The sequence below is a fragment of the Colias eurytheme genome, chromosome 13 (genome assembly GCF_061535395.1).
Source record: "Colias eurytheme isolate Ceu_HAF_F1 chromosome 13, ilColEury1 Martin Lab GWU primary, whole genome shotgun sequence".
NCBI lineage: Eukaryota > Metazoa > Arthropoda > Insecta > Lepidoptera > Pieridae > Colias > Colias eurytheme.
Window position 1 is genome coordinate 3,137,203 of NC_142992.1, and position 18,969 is coordinate 3,156,171.

At 36.8% G+C, this 18,969-nt stretch overlaps 1 protein-coding gene across 7 annotated transcripts in view; it reads right to left on the bottom strand.

The window, feature by feature from the left end:
• LOC149903280 (uncharacterized) overlaps positions 1–18,969 on the bottom strand; it is a 58,345-nt gene that overhangs the window by 22,337 nt on the left and 17,039 nt on the right. For 3 of the 7 annotated variants that reach the window (XM_090109029.1, XM_090109031.1, XM_090109028.1), the window contains exons 3-5: positions 18,184–18,303; positions 14,744–14,779; positions 13,798–13,824 (exon numbers count right to left, since the gene is read on the bottom strand). The exons of 1 other annotated variant lie outside the window; for it this stretch is intronic. In XM_090109029.1, coding sequence (XP_089965155.1) covers positions 13,798–13,824; positions 14,744–14,779; positions 18,184–18,303 — 183 coding nt within the window. The remainder of the gene's footprint in view (positions 1–13,797; positions 13,825–14,743; positions 14,780–18,183; positions 18,304–18,969) is intronic. 3 more of the 7 variants (XM_090109030.1, XM_090109034.1, XM_090109033.1) reach the window with 3 other exon arrangements.

Sequence of the window (18,969 nt, forward strand, 5' to 3'; positions counted from 1 at the left end):
ATCCTCTAAATCACTGGGTCATTTCGTTTATTTATTGTTTTTACACTCGATTAAATGACTACTTCAATTATTTCAATGTTCACTCGTTTTGAAATAAAGCTATTTATTTGCTTTTATTTTTATTTTGACTGCAAAATGGCATCCAGATTTTTGCAATCCAACTATAAAAAATGAACAGCTATTCACAATCTTTTGATGTTTTAAGATCAATAATAAGTATGTAACATGAAATTTGCAAACAATATAAACGTGTTAAATTTATAACAAAGGCACTTGTAAAAGTAAGGATATCACATCAACAAACACGCGGCGAGCTGGCTCACAGCTATTTCGTTAACAAAGCGCAGTTTCATAAGAGGATTTGGTCAAAGAGAAAGAGAATTTCGACGCACGCTTTGTGCACCAAATTGAATTGAATGTCATGTAGAGCGCATTCTGTATGCTCAAAGGCAGTGTAATTGCGATCTGGCGGCTCCATTTAAAATGAATTCGTACAAATCTCGGCTAAGTATGGCTGAGTTGTAGGATAGTACTGCGAAGTGACGTTTAGCAACCGGCATATGCGCTCGAAATCACGGAGCCATCCATTCGTGTCGCATCGACTTGGTGCCTTGCCAGGCGCTTTGTTTTATCGTTCTTCCTAACTGCTTGGCATCTAAACAATGTTTTCATTTAATAATACGGAATTGCAATTGATATTTCAATTTATGTCGGGCTAATATACCTCGCTATTTGTTTAGACACAATACAAATATTTGTTTAAGCATTTATATTATTTTTATTAACATAGATGAGCAGACAATGCACAATTTGTTGATTTTACTTTTCGTACCACTTTATTTTGATTCAAATTATTATTCTAAAAGCTAAAAGCACTCAGGAATATTAATTTACATTTCTTTATTTGTGAACGAGCAAACGAAAGCAAAAGGAATCTAATAAAGCATTATACGCTTTGATTTTTCTAATAAAATTATAACATCGTATAAAGGGCACAACAAACCAAAAGAGATAAAGAGAGAACGTAATAAAAACAGTTCAATTTTAGGGGTATTTTGTCGAGGTTATATCCATAAACTGAGCAGAGCTAGGGTAGAATAGCTTCCCCCTGCCGCCGCCCCCTCCCGTTCGCTTTCGCAGTGCCGAGTAATGAATAAACTCACTAAACACAATTTCACGATGAGAGTAATCGGCCCACTCTTTAACACTTTGTACGACTCAGATTTTCAATGTGTAAACATTTAACACCGCTATTTCATATAACGTATTTAACTACTTCATTTATATAAAAATTACAGAACTATTAAGTCGTTAAGAGAACTGAGTGTGGTTACGATAATAACACGGTAGCATTTTTGTCATTAATTCTGCAGTAGTTAAGTCGTTCATAAAACAAGAGAGGAACAAATGCGAATGAGGGGCGCTAAGTGTAATTAAAACGAGGTACTGTGGGACCTACCCTTTCGTATAAAGTAATTCTTGCTCACATAAAACTCAAGACGTAATAGCTTCGGCGACCATTGTAGGGTTGTGTGGTATCCAATTTAGTCACTGACTTGCGACCGGTCTTGGGACTCTGTTATCTTAAGTGGACTGAACGTAAAGCACTTGACACTAAAGAGTCGTTTAGGGACCATTGTCAAATATCAACCCTTTTTTGACGCCGCAAATCTCGACGATACAAATTTATTTGACAAGGTGTTAAGGCGAAGAGCCTGCCATAATCTCTTAGTGACCCCAATTTTGTCGACGATTACTAAACTGTATAATATCAAATAAAAAAAAACAGACGCTATCTCATGGTGTCAATGTCTCGCCGTCTTGAGCAACTACGGTTGAATTTCAATTATATTATTAACTTTAAAAGCCTCCAATTATGTGGTATGTTTGAAGTTCTTGTCTATAATTATAAACAGTTAAATTAATTCTCTAGTAAACTTAAGTCGTTATAAAATTATAAATGATTAATGCTTAAGTCCGCGTTATAAATTTATAAATGATTAATGATACAGGTTTTTAAGATTACGGCAACACGAGCGATGTCATTAGAATTTAAATTCAATTGGTTGGTTGGAGAACAAATTAATAACAATTAGTAACTTAGCAAAGTATACAAAACAATTATATTTATTGAACGAGATATCATAAAGCTAAATGAAGTAACTTTAACTTTCAACACGACACTAAAGTTGTAAAACAAAAGTGATAGAGCTAGAAGTTTATTCTTTTAATATTGTTGTCTAGTGGTGGAATTGCACTTGCCAACTCTCTGTGTACTCTTTTCAGTTTTTTTTTAATAGTCTAATGATAAGTTAAGATATAAAATTTACTTATTAAATAAGTTACAATTCATTCCAGTAGGTTCGAAAATTTCCAGACACTATAATAAATCTCGAATTAAATTTGCGTACAAAATAAACACAAACCCATTAGAATAAATTACTGTACGCTTATTCAATATTGCAAAATGGATAAGATCAAACGGCCAAACTCCCAACATCAACACAAGATCCGGCTAGTCGTCTCTGGTTTCAAAATACATTTACTTCGGCAACGCGAACTGAATATAAAGAGAGAAAACTAAGCGAAACGACGAAGAGCAATGAGGCGATGCATAAAGTCGCTCCGAGACAAAGTATAAAACAACAAAGTGGTCGACGCATCTAGCTCGACGGCATAAAGAGGGAATAATCCCGCAACGTACGCCGTAGCGCCGGCAACGAGTGTTTTAGCGTCCATATAAAATAATGATCTGTCTTCTCGTGCATTACTCGCGTACAATTTACGATCCGACAAAGAGTAAATCTATTTCAAGTTTACACAATACTTTATTAACAAGCAGCTCGGTTAATACGTGGAAACAATAAGGATTTGTTCGTTTCACAATTTCGACTTTGTTACGAGATACTGTGCCAAAACTATAAAAGCGTACAAGAATAATGTATAAACTCTTCCTCTGAGAGAAAAAGTAGAAGCATAAAACGTAAAATTCAATCGGTAGCAGTATATTGTTTTAAATGATTTTTGTGTTCGCGGGGCGTGACCTGCCACGATGGTGAAGGTGATAAGTTTATACCCGCAGCGATAGCATCAAATAATAACTTTACCGCTTGTCCGTTTGATGAATTGTGAATTATATTACTTAAAACCATTAAAGAAATAACAAATGTTCAAACATTTCTTAAAGACTTTCACCTCGCCAACGATCAGATAATGCGCTGTAAAAACCGTATCGCCATAACAGACGTTTAGTGGAAGTGGAAACCGATTTAGTAGTGTCAGAGTACGGCGAGGTAATAAGATAAACACGAGACGGGGACAAAAAGCACCTTAATGAGCTTGCGAGAATGTACACAGGAGATATTACGGGAGTCCGAAGTGCCGCCCGCTACGGACCGGTTGTGCATGCTCCAATATTAAGGCTCATTTTAATGCCAGTTCGTATTCAATGCTAATTGAATTAGAACAACCGGCAACACACAACACTCGTTAGTGCTGCTTTAGTTAATTAGTATTGGCCATATAAGCACAACACATTTTTTCAGTTAACCACCCAGTTGTCAATTAAATTAATACGGAACTAGTTAACTGTACAGTTAGATAAACAGCTGCAAATTGTTTATATATAGATCTGGAGTTAGTCTAGCAACTAGATTGTATGATTTCAAAACTATTATTCGTTAAATGTTACACGAATAGCTGTCAGAGTTTGAAGACTGTAGCCAATTAGTTAAGTCTATATTGACACAATCTCGTTATACGGCATCGGCATTAGTAATGTATGCATGAATATTAATGTAAAATATTATGTTTGTCCACAAATATTCCATGAGTAATCTAAATATTTGCCGTGTTACGAGACAACTGGGGAACTGTTAAAGCGACTTCTTGATGGATGTGTGTTATCAGTGCACTTAACTGTCTGAAGGCGTAATGTAAGTAACATTAGAGCAAGGAACGAGCAATTAATCCAGAAACCGCACGCTCAAACGACTCTGTCTCGGCTATGATACGATTAATCTCTATGGGTGGGGAAGTGGTTGTACGTATACTTAAACACCTGTCATCCCCCTCATCTCTCTACGGATCGCCTAACTTAGATTACTTTATAATAATTCCTCGAAATTTCACTCTAGGCGGTATGTATAAATTGGCTTTTGTCATAAAGTTGGCGCATTATTAATGGATTACAACATTTCAAAGTTGTGGAGTGATATAGTCGACCACTTTATTACGCTGTCGTCGCACGCTTAATTTTCGTCGTCTTTTCGTGATCGCCACTAACGACCCTGAATGATTTTCGTAATGAATAATGGGCGTCGTAACTTGGAAAGCGAAACCTTATTGTAACTCGAGTTTGTCCATTTACATTATTGTATTTTATTAATCGCCGTGAAGTTGTTCCTGTGATTATAAACTTTTAGATTAATCGCTACAAAAGCAACGCTCGGAGGCATGAAAATACTAGATAATTTGAAATTAATGAAAGAACAAAGGCTACCGTCGAATAAATTACGGGCCTTATGTGGATCGTCGGCATCTTTCTTGGGCATGTGAACTTTGTGATTGGCTAATTACACTGCAGGCGGACCTGCGAGTGGCCGCATTTCTTATTCACCTCTTCAGTTAATTGTGTCACTAATTTACTATGACTAATTAGCAAACCAAATACGTCAGAAAATGGTGATTTTGCAGATTTTTTCACGCAAGAAAAAGATTTTCGGAATGCCAAGTTTATTTTAGCGTTTATAACAATAAATTAACTTTTTTGCTGCAATAGTAAAATAAATGAAAAAAAATCCGGTTAAAGCCGTACTTTAAGTTTCCTACTGATATATACAAAAACCACCTGTGAATAAACTGCAACACGAGCTACGTACACGCGTGCCGGGCACGTTAGAACGTCACAAATGTGAAGCGCAGAGATTGCAGCGCTGAATAAGGCTGAAGGCGTTTCGTACTCAAAGCACGTTGACATCCGTTTATCAGAGAGCGCACCGCAGTCGGGCGCCGTGACAAACGGAATCGCAGAGTGCATCCCGAGTGAGCCGCTGATCTGTCGAGAGATATCTCGACCTCAGCGTCGAGTGCTACGGATAATTACGGCCCTTTGACGACGAAACTTTGGCCAGCCCGCCATTCAACCAAAATATTTTTCTCACAGAAATCGATGCGATTTTTCACATCGACGTACAGGATATTGGACGTCAAGGACTTTCGAGTCGACATGTGAATATATAACAGGTTGTTTTATATTTATCCATGAGAAAACGTTTGATTAAAATCTATGAAACATCATTTAGGTCTATTAAATGTTAATAGTCCAGATCGCAAAGTTTTTTCAATCCTAATTTCATTATAATTGCAAAGTAGATCCATGGATTAAGAGCAAATTATAACATTCAATATAATTAATTTGAATGAACGCAGCGATCTGATAAATAAGCTTAATCACGTAGAAGAATATAATTAAATGCCAATAAAGAATACTGAGTAATAAGCGGCTCGGTTCAACATTATGAAGAATGAGGCTACATGAATTCATGAAGCACCATTAAGTTATTAAAATTACAATTTGCTTCATTTAAGCAAGGTCTTATTCAAGTCGACCCGGTTAGCGCGACAGTATAATACGAATCTCAGAAGTTTTCAAGCGAGCAAGCTTGCGGGAGATGAAGGGGCGGTGTAGCGGGCGTAGGGAGGCTTGTTATTACACCCTCTCACCTACGCAAGGGGTTTCAGCTCTGAGCCGTACTGTCGCACAAGATTAAGACGCTCCTCGCTTTACTGTTAACGCTCTGGCTTCCGTTCTACTCGTTTTGAATAGCGTCAAGAGCTCTCCTCTTTCTGTTCGCTAACTTTAATATAACACGATCGGTTGTGTACTTTCTCGACTGCGCAAACTGCAATATGAAATGTCTACAATATTTTAAATTTCAACTCCGTGCATCTTTTATGCGGGCGATGTTATAAAATATTTATCATACTTCAAATAAATCTATTCGCGGAGCATGATGAACCTTTATGATGTTCGACGCGTAAAACTGTAGGATAAAGAAAATCAGCCGTAACGTACGTGTAGGGTCATAAAATATAAGCCGCTATCAAAAACCATTTATATTAGGCCGTTATGTTTCACCACTCGGGTTATAAATAAAAGTGCTGAAGAAAATCCAGATGAGACGGAAACGAAATAAGTTTAACCGAATGGGAGAAAGCATTATCATTGGCTGCGAGCGAGGAACAAAGAAAATGGTGGATAGCGAACGTACGAGAGTACTTTATAGGCGCGTAAATATGTTTTATATCCTTCTACTGTCTGTTATACACTGGCGCGCCGCCGATCCACTCTCACGACCGCTCCACTCCCGCCACCCTCGCCTGGAGGGTTGCTTCGCTCTCGGAAATGCCGAGCTTTAATAAAACATATATTTTTCCGAGCGAGGAAAATACTGGGGAAACTCGCAATTTGTTCTTTCACTTTATGCTCGTTTACAAGACAAAAGTGGAACATTCCAGAAACATTATGTTAATCACGTAGTTACGTACATAGTTTATTGTAATTTATAAAAGTTATTTGAAGAACATTTCATACGTTATGAAAGGGAAATAAGGTGCGGGGGAAAGGCGCAAGATTGCGTGTAATGGGTGTGTGGTGTCGTAAAATGTTCGTGGATCGTGTGGGGCGTTTATGTTGTTGATCATTAGGATTGTACAATATAGCGGTGGTTGATGGTGTCGCGATGACCCTTATCTCGGCTGCGGCAGTGTTCGCGGGCGTGGGCAATTTATTACGGTTCACGTCGGCACGCCGCTACCGTATTAACTCCCTAAGTTTAACACTAATTGCACGTCTTTATACAAATGTAAACTCGTTCTATTTGCATTTACGTCTTCTTACTCGACATAAGTATGTCTTAAGAACGAAGGCGTCAACGATAATAATGATCAAGACGGAGGAGAGCTGAAAGAAGAGCTGCATCGGTAGCGGCGTTTAAAAAACCGTTGAAAAGCAGTTTAAATACAGAATCAGCGGTGGAGATTAAATTATTTTCTCGTTGCTTTGAGTATTATAAAGAGTCTTAAGTGGCTGGCGGTCGAGAGAGCGCTAAGGAAAAATTGTTACGAGTTAGAGTGAAACCGCCAACTCCCAACACACCCAGACTCCACGCCATAAAATATTACAGTAAATGAAAGAAGCTCTTTCAATTAACTGAGGCAGGTTTGCGTAAGGTAAATCCTGGCAAGAGGCGGCCGTCAGTGCAGCGTCGGGAAATATTTCTTTCGAAACGATTTAACTTTTAAACGTTAAGTTCTATTAGATGTGGAATTTCAAAGTAATTAGTGTACGTGAGAGCGGGAACCGTTTTGAATTCGCTTTTATTTATATACTCAGACAATTTGTATTTTAACTTTAGATTGCAGAATTAAATGTTTATGTGTTTATACTAGTACTGAAAATGTTTAAATATTTATAGATAGAGTTGTGTTTTAATAACCTCATTAATTTACATGTAGAATGTAGATTAGAGAGGTTTTTATATATTTTCCAGGCAATAATGAGCGTCTTTTACAAGAATTGAATATTATAGTAAAATGAAAGCTTTGCATTTAACATTAGTCCTCTCCCTAAAACATTTTCTATCTATCATAATTCATACATCCCTAAGCAACTTTAGGACTCGATAGATGGCGCTGCATCCAGCGATCGAACGTTATAATTCCACTTGGTTCTTCAGAGACCGTTGATTAAAATCGATTTAAACAACTCGCATGCCCATAAAGAGAGCAGACAGAGGCTGTCAGGCGAATATTCATGTTCTATTAATGTGTCTTCCCCTCGGCAGATTGCGTTCACCTTTACGAACGATCTAATCGACCAGAAGTGATACCAGCTTGATGTATGATGATGGAATTCACTGTTGGAAACCTTTGTGCGCTGCGCAATTGTTTTAATATATCCATATCTAATAATCGCCTAGTTTCTGTATTTAAGTTTCTTTATTTAATAAGAAAGACTATGTAGTACTTTTTATCATGAAATACCGAGACGATAAATTGCGAAGGTAGAAATAAATTTTACGAGAGACAGATGGATAATTTTGCTTGAATACAGCTAGACGTATTCGTCCCTAGAGACATGACCTGCGAGGCTCTGCTATACAAATACGAAGAACAACGAATAACATTGATTGTCGATCCTTGTTGTAAGTTCTGTGAACTTATGAATTTGTAATGTACAGACATAATAACTTGTCTAAACAATAAACATTACACGTTTTAAAAGAAGAAATAGATCTGGAACTATTTATATAGGATTAAACAAAGACCTCACCCAATCACAAAGTTAGTGGAGGCAGCGACGAACATTCATAGAAAATATCTACTAATAATAACGTCCAGTGTCCACTATACATAAATGACATTTACATGAATTGTAAATTGTATAATTTACAACCTAAACCACACATTAATATAAACGTCTCAAAAACAATAGATTCACAAAAAGAACAATCGCAAATGTAATACCTCCGCTTGTCTGTGGGCAGGCGGGTCGTAAGCAATTATTCACAAACAACTTGCGCCTACGGGCTGCGGTCGGACAGGGTGGTCGGACCCTCATTGCCTGTTGCCAGTCCCCGTTACCTCGGCTAATAGCGTAGTCAACTAAATGCGGTACAAACTCGCATCTTGACCGTACACGTAATCAAAGGTTCGAGCTGAGCTTTGGTAATTGAACGTGGAGCAGAGCTACGGATTAGCGGGACTAAGTATCGTTAGTGTGTGCTACATTGTACGTATGTTATTTCAACAATGACTTCCGTACGGGATTAAAGGCTTAAATTACATGTCCAAAATTATAATGGTTACCTTAATTTAATACTCTCGTACTGCGATGACGGAGATTAACAAATTGTATCAAAATACTTTTCATATTTCTAAGAAGATAAATAGATCCGCTCGGATTAATCTCAGTTTGTATTTCAGGATATTCGAAACAAAAAGATATATTTTTCTGCGAATTCCGATTACGCTATTTGAAAACATAATAAGACAAAGGAGCTTCATATTTCAGAAACAGATTTTATTAATATTTATAGCAAAATTTATATCAATAGCGCTCAAGTGTTCCATTGTGTGATTTTATACGTCACATGGATTATATCACAAAGAGTTATCAGCAGCTTGTTCACTTAACTCGAACAATCGCGAGTAGAACTACTTAATGCGAAAGCAGAATCAACAAAAATCGTACCGCCGAACAATAGAACTATTCAACGTACCGAACATATTCACGAGAATGAGGAAGTCAAATAAATTAATGCAGAGCGCAAACTGACGTTTGCAGCGATACCCGGGAAGCGTCTACGTAATTACCCAAACGCGGGCGGATTTGCATATCAAAGTAGAGGAATAATTGAACTCCGAGTGTAAATAGCCGGAGTTGAATCGGATCTAGTTAGTGTTCCACCGCTAAGTGTGGCCGCATAAACGAGCTTTCGATCGGAAAAATTCTCTTTTATCCGCCTTTACCTAGGTAACTAATACTCAATTGTATGTATTCAGGATCGAATATTTTGTGTCTGCCGTAAATAACGAAAACAACAATGTACAATCAAATGAAATACAAAGCACACTAAAAAAAATACAAATAAAAATTCAATGTACAATATCAAAATATTTCGAATGCCGTTTTACACAAATACTAAACTGAAAGATCAATGCACATCAACAACTATGAAAATTTCGCCCAACGGTAACCGCAAAAAATGTAAAAAATAACGCACAATTTCGTGTATTGTTTGCATTCGATGCTATGTGGACCACCCAACGTGATCCAGTTTTAAACTATTCCTGACAGGAATGCTTGCAATGTTATGAATTATTGTAGTCTATTATTTTCAAAGAGCGTTACGGTTCGGGGCTCGTTATATTGAAGGTGTGAAATTCGCGATCCAGTTTATAAATTGCTTTATTAATACATAAAACAATTTACTTTTGGATTTAATCAGAATTAGTACGTTGTATCCTGTGAATTTGTAAACTTATTGTGGTAGATACGATACAATTGATATGAAACTTAACAAAGTACCTATGTAGTATTATTAGCGTTGGCAGGTCCAACAAGAAACACACAGAACAAAGGTCACATAACATTTTAACAAGGATGTAACAAGTGAAAGTGAAAGCGAGCTGTACGTTTTGTTATTATCGAGGTATTACTTCGCGTCTCGTTCGCTACAATATCAATCGCATTACCATCAATTTATGTCATGTTCGTCTGTGTACTCATGTTTAACGTCTGTATAGTTTTTATTATGTGCTAATAATGTGTCGTCATTATTGCGACGCCTCTTTAAATGTCATCTTTAATGGGTTGTAAAAAATGTATAGCCTTTTTTAAGAGCCGCAAACTTATTGGGTCGGCGCAAAATTTTCTATAATTTGTTAGTGTCACACTAATTGATTTTTCTTCAAGGCAATTTAAGGTACAACATTATTACATCAGGAGCAGATGTTAATAATCGCAATTAAACGTATATCCCGTCTGTTAACGTTAACAATGGCGAATGCGAGCACACACTACAAAGTGGGCGGGTTGATCAAAGCTCAAGAGATTCACCCGCAACGGCGTCAAATTCTCTCAGGATAATTTAATTAATCGACACGGCACAACAGCGGAGCCGGCACTGATTTCGAATTTCTCCTCAGATCCATTTACCGGCATTACTGTGCCACTCAACTTCCAGCCCGATTAAGTTTAATATTAATATCGGAAGCGCCGTACGCCCAATGTAGACGTTGCATATTTAAGGGACAATCATGTATGTACATTGTACAATGTTCACGACAAACGATCATAATCGTTATAGTATGGTTATGGAAATGTTTAATTAATTCATTTATTTATATTTACGCAAAACCGACTCCAACATATTTTTTGCTATTTTAGATTTCATTTAATTGATTATACGTGAATATATTAACATACATAATCCAATTATTATTATACATGCGCAAATATTAGTCTAACAAAAAACTAGCCACATAAATTAGCATTAAAAGTTAATTTATCAAATTAAAAAACAAATAAACGGTGGCCTTAGAATAACTTTAGTTATCTATTAGAGCAGGCTCCAAGGAGATGTTCGTTTGCATAAATAGCGGACCTAAATCTGACTTCTGATATATATTGTATAGATCCCAGACATCCTATAGACAGATGTTGCCAACCAGTTTTGTGGTCCCCTTCCCCGCACCCCGGTAATTAAATATGGAGTACAAAGAAAAAAATAAACATTTCCAAAACAGGCCGCGTGGGGTATCAAATGAAAGAGCTTATTGAGTAGATCACGAATATATAGCATACTATAACATTTCTTACACTTTCTCTAAGATTTTTTAGAAAATTTACGAAAATGGTCCATTTTTGAGTTAACTTTAAACCACTATAGATTGAAAACTCATGAATATATTTTTTAAATTATTATTTTAAATAATTAACAATAGTCCATTGTTTACGATTCAATAGTTCGTACAGTGAAATAGTTGCATGGGGGAGTGGGGGGAGCATCCAAAGATGGCGAGTATATTTTCAAGTTTATGCCAAATCTAATCACACAGAGGCTGATTCAAGAATTTTCTGCCATATTTTTCATTCAGTCAAACACAAAGACAGTGCAGAGATAATTATTCTAAGCCCTGACACCGATATTTTTGTATTAGGCCTTTATTTCTGGCATAAACTTGAAAATATACTCGCCATCTTTGAATGCTCCCCCCACTCCCCCATGCAACTATTTCACTGTACGAATTATTGAATCGTAAACAATGGACTATTGTTAATTATTTAAAATAATAATTTAAAAAATATATTCATGAGTCTTCAATCTTTAGTGGTTTAAAGTTAACTCAAAAATGGAGCATTTTCGTAAATTTTCTAAAAAATCTCAGAGAAAGTGTAAGAAATGTTATAGTATGCTATATATTCGTGATCTACTCAATAAGCTCTTTCATTTGATACCCCACGCGGCATGTTTTGGAAATGTTTATTTTTTTCTTTGTATGCCATATTTAATTACCGGGGTGCGGGGAGGGGGACCACAAAACTGGTTGGCAACATCTGTCTATAGGATGTCTGGGATCTATACAATATATATCAGAAGTCAGATTTAGCTCCGCGATTTATGCAAACGAACATCTCCTTGGAGCCCGGTCTATATAATTATAGAGATGTTTTTTAAAAGCTGTTTACTCAAACATATTTTTTTTGTCAACAACTAATAAAAATAGTCTTATCTTTAAAAATATTTCCTATGTTATATAATATTCCTATAAAATAAAACTAGATATCAGCAAATTATACGAATAATAATGAAGAATACCTAATACTCAATGATCATATTTATAAGTATTCCTAATATCACTGTCCAGCATTTAGCAGCAGTGGTCAAACGAGTATTTACTTCAAATTTCAGCAGAGGAAAGTCGATTCAGTACAAAGTGGGTGGTGTTTGGGGGCAGCGAAGCGGCCAGACGTAATTAGATTAAGAGGTACGTGGTCGGAACCGGATTGCAAGCGCCTGCGAACAATGCTATCACTCCAAAGCTCTTGGATTTCAATGGGCGTCGACTGTGTTTGTGGTTATTCCCATTTGTACTTAAGCCGCATCTGTTTATACAACGACGGATGTAGTGATATTGTTTTCATCCCGTCCTCTCTAGTGGGTACCTACTTAATGTTGAGCTGACAATTTTTTAATTTACAGAATACCTCAAACCTTCTTATTTAATTCATTTATTCTTTGCTCATAGCAGACATATCAGATTAAACAATTATAAAACAATGTAAGCGATTGCTGCACATATATCGTGCAAGTTTTGTTAGTAACTGATACTCAATTTCACGCAACGGCACATACCAAGTCGATCGAGATTGCTCTAAGATCTCGCTAACTCCGTAATTATATAAATTGTTAAGAATGCGTTTAGAACTTCATTAACCTTGGTAGCTAGAATTAGATTACACGCGCGTAAACCCTATCAGAAATAATCTCCGCCGTTTAATTTATACAGCTGTTATATTACCGCTAAGTTAATTACAAGTTTCACAATGCGAAACGGTTCAATTATCCAACAAATCAATTGTAATAGGGCCGGTGATTTTATTAATACGAGCCTCGTTCAGCGCGACGCTAAAGGTGTAATATAATGTACTTAATTACGGGCACTTCGCGTCGGCTCCAATCTTGTAATTACGAAACAGAGTAGCGACGCGTAATCAGGGCCCTTTGCTACGTCGACAGTCGACACGCGGCAAAGCTTTCCGTGTTCAACTCTAGCCGCTTTTGAATCGCATTTCACAACCTGTTGACGAGTTAGTTAAGCCCCTACAGCATGTACGGACGCACAAAGCGAAACTCGCTACCACCCCTCGACTGCACATTCGCTCGACGGCTCTGACCCGCCGACTAATTTGCTGGCGATACGCTCGTGGAACGACAGTTTTAAATAAATTGTACGTGACAAAAATCCAATTAGTAGAATGGAGTAAACAATTTGTAAACAGGTGCTCCGCTCGTCTCCCCGGAGATTAATCACTGAAAGCCGAGTCCAGTGTAATAAGCCGACAAGGAGCAACTTCGCAGCTCACATTGCACGGACATTTATTTTCTGCCCGGTTTTAACTTCTTAAACTTTCACGGAGTTGGGAGACTCGTTTAATTAATTTACGTGTATCGTAAACACCGCGGAGATAGCTAAAGTTTTAACAAGAGAAATTTTAAAGATACTTGCCTTGTCATCTTCGCCTTCACTATCACACTGTAAAGAGAAAAGGTATGATAAGTAAGTTGATGACTTCGCTTAACAATAAAGAAGAGAAAAACATGCATTATATCGCTGATGACAAGCTGGCATGCATGCTAGTTTATTTAAATGCATTTATATGAGATTAACTGTACCGACCGAGTCGGTAATACTTTGTTATAAAGAGTTAATAGTAATCGAAATACACGCCATTGAAATATTTTCATGCAAATAGCTTTATTGTCAAATAAACCACATAATATAAGTCCAATATCCCTCAAGTTAATACACGTGTATCTTTGCTACAAACAAATATAACATTCATTCTTTCGTAAACATAATATCAATCTCAGTATAAATATTGAAAGAGTTCAATAGAAGAAAAAGACTATCGCCGAGTCGGATATCGACAAATAATCCATACAATATTTACGAAGTGAGATCGCGCCGGGAAACAAGGGATCAGGCTGAGATATTACAATTTCAAATAAATACAGAACATGAAGTATTCAGGACGGTGAGGTAATGTTATGTAGTACGGTACGGCACCGCCTCGACAAATCTTGTGATTTAGCAGCGATACGCGCCGAATATCGAATGGGGACTATGTGTTTTGCGTGATCGGGGTAAATTTGCACACGGTAATCGAAAATTATAGCTTTCACCTTAAATCTCTCTCCTAATGGAGTTTCATAACCGAATTTACTTGAATGTTTACGAATGTGTTCAATGTGTAAGCGACGGCTGTTCCGCAACAATGATTGACACGTCAGATGGTTTTTGTTAACTTTTATGAAGACATAAGAAAATAAAAGATAAATAACTGGCATGCTTGGTGGCTAACACACGTAATTACTTAGATAAAAAGCGCAGTCAACTGTCCGAAGGCATGACAGAGATTTGTAAACTTAAGGACAACAATGATTATACTCACGATATAGCCTTTTCCGGAACTACAGCGGCTACTGGCCTGTAGGCAGGAAAGAGAAAGCGAATATGTGAGTGGATTGGAGTGACAAGGGGAGGTAACGTCTGTCCCGTCTCTCCCTCAAATTGACATTGTGTTGTTATTTGTCGCCGATACATCCGAGATAGCGCGCAAACGTTCAACATTCGACCCCACTTTATTTTATTTTTGTTCCGTTAATCTCGCGACATTGAATTTTTATACCGGATCATCATAACAGACTGTTATAAATCCTTGTGCGCATTTTTCAAATGATTTATAACGGCATTAATATTTAACGGGAGAGACGGGAAATAGCAACTAAAGAGTAGATTTACGTATGAAATCATCTAAGAGTCTAACAAATAAAACATCCACAACATTGAGTGAGTGTTAACCCTTTCTGTACGGGGCTTCAAAAGCAATGTCATCGCTCAATACGGGTGTTTTTTCGCGCGCGAGCGTAATATGCTATGTTTTCATTTGCATGTATCTCTTCAAATATAATACCTAGGCACATGAAATTTTGTACACTTGTTTATTATTTCACTCACCTTTGAAGTATATATTTTTTTTTCCAATTCGTTTGCTAATTTTCACATTGTAACCAAAAATCGAGGGTTAGAAATTATCACTGTTTTTGTCTAATCAAACCTTAATTTTAAGAAAATTTACATTTGAAATCACGACAACAATATTTTCTAACACATTTGTCAACAAAAACACTGAGTTTAACCATGAATATTCAATAAAAACTAAGTTTTAAAACGACCAAGTTTACGTTATAACTTTCGGCGCATACTAGTGATGTGCATGTATCGATACAGCGGTCGATAAATCCGCGTTGTGACGTGGTTGATTTCATAAATACCTAGTAGATATAGGGGCAAAGAATAAAGAACAATGTATTTTATCTTTTAAGCATATTTTATTTGTTAATAAAAAGGTTTATTATTAATTAATATTTTATTATTAAACTTAGACAATTTCTTTGCTCTTAGATAACTAAAAATGTCAATAATGCAATTTTGTATGATAAGACTGAAAGCACGGATGAACACACAGTGGTACATTGCATTCTATACACATATACTTCGTCATTGACCTTCTTCTTGCCTCTCGTTGACAGGTGGTTGAACACACATGGCAACGTCGAAAAGGTTTTTCTCGTTTATTTGTCGGTGGCACTGGTTTGGGAAAATGTCTTTCTATAAGGCGAATTAAACTATTGTTGTGACTAGAAATATGTCTTCCTACTGTAATTTCACCTTTGTGCTTTAAAATGAGTTGTTCTATTAAAGAAAACTGAAAATCAGCTAACGGATATGACTCTCTTCCAGTTAGTAATTTAAAAGATGTATGGGAATTTAATAAAATCAAATCAAAAATATGGAATCCTATTTTTTTATACCATTTCTTAGATTTCCTCATGCAGGATAATGAGCTTAACAACATGTCGGTTTTATCAACTGTACCCATATTGTTGTTATAGTCTAGGATGCCTTCTGGCTTTAAAATCGATTCGTTAGTTCTGTAATCCTTCCTTCCTGTATCCTTCATTACATTTTTATGAAAAGTGCTCAAAAAATGTACATCTCTGCGATCATGCCACTTGATTGCCATCATTTGGGAAGTGTACTTGGCTTGGACTTCACCGGCTGCAACTCGGGTAAAGGTGGGCATACCTACTCGATTTTTACGGACTGTACCGCAAGAATTGGTTTGTTTAGATAACAACAGTCTTGAGAGCGATGGGCTCGTATACCAACTGTCAAGGAAGATAGTATGGCCCTTGTCAAAGTAATCTTCAATCATTGTGGTAACTACTGCACCAGATTGCCCTAAATTATAATTATCGCTTATATCAGTTGTACATCCTACATATATAATAAATTGTAATATATAATCAGTCTTTGTATCACACAGCACGAAAAATTTAACGCCAAATCGACTTCTTTTCTTTGGAATATATTGCTTAAACATCAGTCTTCCTTTAAATAAAATCAAACTTTCATCTATCACGAGATTTTGGTAAGGTGCAAATGAAGTTTTAAATTTGTTCGTTGTATGTTCAACCAGTGGTCGTAACTTTGTCAGTCTATCTGATCTTGTTTCACTGTCAGGATCATTATAGTGAAGGTTGCTAAGGATACTCCTGTATCTATCCCTTGGCATACTTTGGGAAAAGATTGGTTGAGATAAAAGAACATGAGTTGCCCAATACTCATGTATTTCCAAAGCTTTTTTTCTGGTCATTAGCATTGTCAATGCAATAAATAGATACATTTCTTGTTGACTGACATCTGTCCACTTACGTTTATGACCAGAGCTAGTAGAACTCGATAATCTCTCAGCATACTTATTTGTGTACAAACACATCTTTTCGATCATGTCGACATCTAAAAAATGCTCATAAACTTCACCTTGTACAGATCTACATGTTAAATTAGTTTTTAGGCCACTATTAGAAGCATCAAAAGAATAATAAGTAGGTGTATATCCTTGTGTATTCCACGCTGGTAAGATGTTAGGTCGACCTGCTTGTAACGTCGGTAATGTAGAGGAATTTTGGGAAGTATGCAAAACAGGAGCTTCATCAATGTCAGTAGAAATATCATCATTATTATCATTTGTCAACGATTCTGGTTGGTCTAATTCGAATTCCGCATCAGAATCAAATTCATCATTTTCTAAAAGAAATTCAATTTGTCGATCATCGATAGCTGAGCAATGTCTCTTCTCCTTATTAGATGTATCCGCTTTTTCTGACATGATTCAATTTTATCCAAATTTGATGCCTAGGAACAACAAATATCAGTAATTATTTATTACCCTAATTATATATTTGTAAAATAGCTAAAAAATATCGAATTATGCTATAATACTCACATAAAACCTGCGACGATAATTTCTACACAACACTGACCGCCGCCATTAGAGTTTATATTTTTTGACATCTCCTAATACGGGTGGCACCAATAGTTGCCAGTGAAAAAACGGGAATTTTTGAATTTAATTTATTTGAATGCCATCTATGGGAATATTTTGGAACTTTTTTAAGTAAAAAACTGTTTTATCGACTTCCGATACTGACCTTTAACTCAAAGAAGTAGGGTATAGTTTTGAAAATACAACGGCCTAAAGGAGACCCTTTCTCAAATCAACAATAGTCGCCACCCGTATTCAGGAATGACATCGCGAAATCAACTATAGATGTCACCCGTACATAAAGGGTTAATTAACATGCACTGTCGTATCGGACGCAAGTGTGGTAAGATTTACGACGGACACAAGAAACAGATAAATAATATTTGTGGGCACAACACGAAAACGCTAATGATAAAGTTTGGATGGAATGGATGTTTGTACACAGACGGGCTGGGTGATATGTGCCACATGTGTGCTGATGGCGCGATGAATATACGTACGTCACTAAGACGATCACGGGAGGAGTCAGGATCGCGAGGCGCCACGGAACTGCCAGTCAGTCGTTCCGAGGCTCGCCCGCTGTCATCTGACGTGCCAGCGTCTTGAAGCAGCGTTAAACCCTGCAGAAGGATCATCTTATGTATTTTGCGACACAACTTCTTTGTAAGAAGGATAGATGATCGTCTAAATTGTTTACCATGTAAGCAAATCAAAGGACCACAACTATAAAACTTATGAATAATTTATTCGAATAACCTCAGCGAACAACCTATTAATTGTTTTAGGTCATAATATCGCCGCTTTAATAATATTTAAAGTACATTGAACTTTGTAATGATGCGATATATTTTATAGACTAATTCGTGTCCCTGTAACGCTTACTTCATTATTGAATAAGGAGCAAAGAGCATGGATAAAAGGGGACTTTATTTTTCACAATTCTATTACTTGAGGGGAGAAGGCAAGCTTTTATGTGGGCACGGAAAATTGAGCGGTACTGCACGGAAAGTTGATAAGACGGTCTGAGAGCCTAGCGAAGACAGGCCTAACCGTAACATGGCCGAGCTCGGCAGTAAAAAGAGTTTCCCATTTATCACATTTCGCGTCTATTTTACGGCGGGGTTCAGACGGGAATGCGTCTCTGCTCAGCGTCGAGTGTTCGGTGAAACGGATAAAAGAAAATAAAACGACTAACTCGCTGTAAATGGATAACTCTCCGACCGCCCTCGCTCACTGAACTTCCATGTTATTATTACTTAGAAGTTAGTCCTCAATTTGATTTTGTT